The following is a 3,984-nucleotide window of genomic DNA, read 5'->3' as shown; positions in this document are numbered from 1 at the left end:
AAAAAAAAAAGCATCCGGAAATCCTTAGTAAACCCAGTACTCAGCAGCCCCTTGTTTTGTTATTTGTAGCCTTTGTATATTGTCCACATCCTATTTATACAATTTTACTTTTAACATTGTATTTTCCTATGCTGTTCAAGACTGTTTTTATTAGCTATTATTAGACTATTTTTATTAGCTGTGTAATATTTTACCCCATCACCGCCATGTTTTTAGACATACTTTTCCAATATTACAAATAATGCTAAAATGAACAGCTCTCTGAGACTAAGTATATCTTCATGCCCACTTCAAAGTACACCCTTAGTCTACACTGACGTAGAATTTCTAGGCCAACAGGTGGATATTTTTAAGGCACATGATACAGGTTGCCAGACTCTCTCAGAAAGGTACCTTGTTTACTTCGCCACCAGCTCTCTGAAGACATCCATATGAAAGCACCCACAGCGGGTTGTCCAGTGTTCCTTTCAAAAATCCCTCCTGCAATGCTGGATGAATTGGGGTACCTTACTGTTGCAAGTGGCCCCTCGCCCATTTTAGTCCGTTTCTTTTAAATCATTTGCATAATATTGTATGAAGTTGGAAATCCTTCCTCTTTACTATTGAGGTCTTAAAGAAAAAATGTCAAGAACACTTTAATCTCTGAAGTTCTTCGATTTTTAAACATCCATTATGGCAATTTAAATGACCTGGAGGATGTTCCAGTTCTCAGACGCGACAATGGCCCCCTGAGGGGCAGATACTACCAAAGCTAGCAGCCGAGGGATTCAGGCCTCAGCACTTCGGCGCCTTCAGCCACGGTGCGGTGGCACAGCCTAGGAAATCGCGTTCCTCCCGCCCAGACCTGCGCTCGGGAGTGTCCCCAGGGCCGGGGAGGCGCTTTCTAAGCTTGACCAGGGGCCGTACGGAGGAAAATCCCGCCTCTCCCTCTCCCTCCACTTCATGATAAGTCCGTGGCGAGGGACCGGGCTCTTGCAGAGCCCCATCTTGCTCGGTTGCGTCCGCGCGCCCCGACTCCTCCACTGCGCCTCGGGTTGGAGCTCCGAGGTCTGGCGTTCGCCTGAATTCCCCCCCGGCTGTCCAGCCGCGAAGTCAGAGCGGGTCCACGCAGGTCCCCAGAATTCTGTAGCTGCTGCCCCTTCCAACCCCGGAGGGAAAGCGTCCGATGGAAGTGCCCAGTCACCCGCTGTGCCTGCCTCCGCTCTCCGCGCCTCCCTGGTCACTTCCCGCCGTCTTCTCCTGGAGCTTCCACGCCCAACCCTTGCACTCCCTCCCTAGTTTTCCTTTGTCTCTTTCCCACTCTTGTCCCGACCGCCCCAACTCCTCACTTTCCCTCTCCCGCCGGCCGGCGCTGCGCCCCCTCCTTCAGCTTTCCTTGTCCCCTCCCCATCCCCGCCAGGAATTCTCCCATCCTCTCCCCTCCTCTCCGGGCTTCCCCTTTCCCACCCTTGACACCCATCCCCGTACTCACTCCCTGGTGGCCCCGGTGCCCCCACTCCCCGCTGTTTCCCGTGTCCCCGCCCCGCCCCCGTTTTTATAACTGGCTCCCTGCGCTCCGGGAGGTGAGCTCGGGAGCTCGAGCGGGTCTTGGAGAGTTGGAGGGGCTGGCGCCGCTGGTACCATGAGACCAGAGAAGGCGGCTGGAGCCCGGGAGGCTCAGGGGCGCTTCTGTCACTGCCCTGAGGACGAGCCCCAGAGGCCATCGCCACCGCCCGGGCTCGACAGGTGAGGGTGTCCCCGCGACATGGGTTGGGGGACGCGAGCGCAGTGTGGGTACGGGGAGTGCAGCGAACCAGAGCCCCCGCACGGCTGACAACCCCGAGGCTGGGCAGAGCCCCGGAGCTCGACGGCGACGCCGAGCAAGTTCCTTGGCCAGGTCAGAGCCCTGCACCCAGTTCTCTCGGCTCCCAATGTATGGTCCTGGACCGCTGAGGTCCAGGAGACACCTGGCAAGGAAATGGGCCAACGCTTTGGTTTATAGATCTGAACTTACCTGGCTTGGAAACATTGAAGTCTCCGGACCCCTAAGCGAGCCTTGCAAAGGAATCCTCTCACTTTGTCAGTTTTGGTGGGTGTTTGGTTTCCCTGCTCTTGGGGATCAGGGCTCGCTGTCCCTGTTACCAGCTCTTTTTCAGGTAGTAACGTTTAAGGAAATCAAATTAACCGCGGAGCAGGGAAGGGGCTGGGTGGGCCATGTAGCCAAAGAGGGGAAACACAGCAGAATTTCGGGGTGGGGGTGGTTTGCACCGTAGAAATCTGTAAAATCATCTCTGTAGAATCAAAATCTTTCTATGATTGAGACAGGTGGGGAACCTGGGGCCTTCTGGATCCTTGAGTGTGGCTTTTTGACGGAATCCAAATTCTACAAAACAACTCCTTTTAATAAAGGGATTTAATAAAGCTTGGATTCGGTTAAGAGGTGACACTTGGACAGTTTGGAGATGTGGCCTTGAGGTCATAGACTCCCCGCCCCTGAGAGCGACAAAATAGGCAGCTGTAGCTGAGAAATCCAGGACTGAATGGCTCGGAGCCTGTGGCTCAAGCGGCTAAGGCGCCAGCCACATACCGCTGAGCTGGTGGGTTCGAATCCAACCCGCCCGCCAAACAATAATGGCTGCAACCAAAAAATAGCCGGGCGCTGTGGCGGTTGCCTGTGGTCCCAGCTACTCGGAAGACGGAGGCAGGAGAATCGCTTGAGCCCAGGAGTTGGAGCTTGCTGTAAGCTGTAATGTGAGGGCACTCTACCCAGGGGGACAGCTTGAGGCTCTGTCTCAAAAAAAAAAAAAAAAATCCAGGACTGAAGAATCCAGCCGGGGTTCGCTGGGAGAGAAATCCCTCAGCAAATGTGCTCCCCAATAGAAGTGTCAGATTTGGGTCCTACCTTTCCAAAACCTAATTGAAGGCAGAAAACTGGGAATGCAGCCCAAGAGAAAAACACAAATGACACTGGTTTATCCACAGGGCAAAAACCTGAAGGAACATTCTGGGCTGTCCAGTCACTCTTTTTCAGGCAGGCACTAGAAATGAAAATAGCTTTCAAAATTTAAAAAGACAGCAGAAATGCCTTTCTCTCCGGGTGCTTGCATTCCAGCTCCGCACTGTGGAGACCTTGGATCCCCACACCTGGAGATGCTGAGCTGACCAGGACTGGAAGCCAGGTAAGGTTAAGTGTAGACATTGAAGGTAACCAGCCCAGCCAGAAAGTGGCACCATCTCTAAATAAAGGGACCTTGAAAGGCCTCCTCCTCCTCCTCCTCCTCCTCCTCCTGTCCCACCCTAGGACATCTAAACTGTGCCCCAGGGTCTGAGAGCCAGTATGAGGAAGGGATTACTCAGACCTGAGTCACGCTGTAGATGGGGCTCCTCCTTTCTTGAAAAGCAAAGCCAGGATGGCATAGCTGTTTCATGGGAATTTCTTCCGTGTTTCTCCTGCAAAGCAGCAGGTAGAGAGGGGAGGGGAGAAGGCTGTCACAGCTCCTTGCCTTAGAAAAAAGCTGAGTGCCCCATTAGCTCTTGGCAGTGCAAATAGGGCAGAGCCTCGTCTGAGGAGCTCAGAAGTTGCAGTTAAAAGCCCTCACCCTGCGTCTGGCCCTTTCTGAAGCACTTTGGGCACTGTCTGCAAGCAATCCATGGGTAACTCATGTTGTCTGAGCAAACACACTCAAGCCCAGGGCTTTGTGAACAAAGATTAATTGCCACTACTATTCTTTTGTTACCCTGCTTTGGTAACTAACTTGCTTTATATTTTTGATGCAATGACTTGCTTTCATAGAATTTACCTCTCCTTTGTTATATTTTAAGGTATACATTGATGCCTTTTATTCATTTATTTATTTTTGATGACTTACTTAAAATGCTGATGAGTTAATAACAGGCTGGGAAGAACCATGCATTTAATTTACATAACACGTGGTATATGGCTTACTGTGCATTTGTAGTATGGTAAGATGTGGGTGTGGGAAAGCCCTTCTTCACCATATTTTG

At 51.8% G+C, this 3,984-nt stretch overlaps 2 protein-coding genes across 2 annotated transcripts in view; one reads left to right on the top strand and one right to left on the bottom strand.

The window, feature by feature from the left end:
- HLCS (holocarboxylase synthetase) overlaps window positions 1-428 on the bottom strand; it is a 239,689-nt gene extending 239,261 nt beyond the window's left edge. Inside the window, exon 1 of the mRNA XM_003800674.3 lies at window positions 394-428. The gene's annotated coding sequence lies outside the window, so the exon portion shown is untranslated. The remainder of the gene's footprint in view (window positions 1-393) is intronic.
- Window positions 429-1,621: 1,193 nt separating this feature from the next.
- The window catches only part of RIPPLY3 (ripply transcriptional repressor 3), a 14,150-nt gene continuing 11,787 nt past the window's right edge, over window positions 1,622-3,984 (top strand). The window contains exons 1-2 of the mRNA XM_012811943.1: window positions 1,622-1,725; window positions 3,092-3,158. Of these exons, the coding sequence (XP_012667397.1) occupies window positions 1,622-1,725; window positions 3,092-3,158 (171 nt within the window). The remainder of the gene's footprint in view (window positions 1,726-3,091; window positions 3,159-3,984) is intronic.

Source organism: Otolemur garnettii, unplaced genomic scaffold, assembly GCF_000181295.1.
Source record: "Otolemur garnettii isolate 467f Iridium unplaced genomic scaffold, OtoGar3 scaffold00180, whole genome shotgun sequence".
Classification (NCBI taxonomy): domain Eukaryota; kingdom Metazoa; phylum Chordata; class Mammalia; order Primates; family Galagidae; genus Otolemur; species Otolemur garnettii.
Note: the sequence above shows the minus strand (reverse complement) of the source record. Positions and strands in the feature narration are given on the sequence as shown.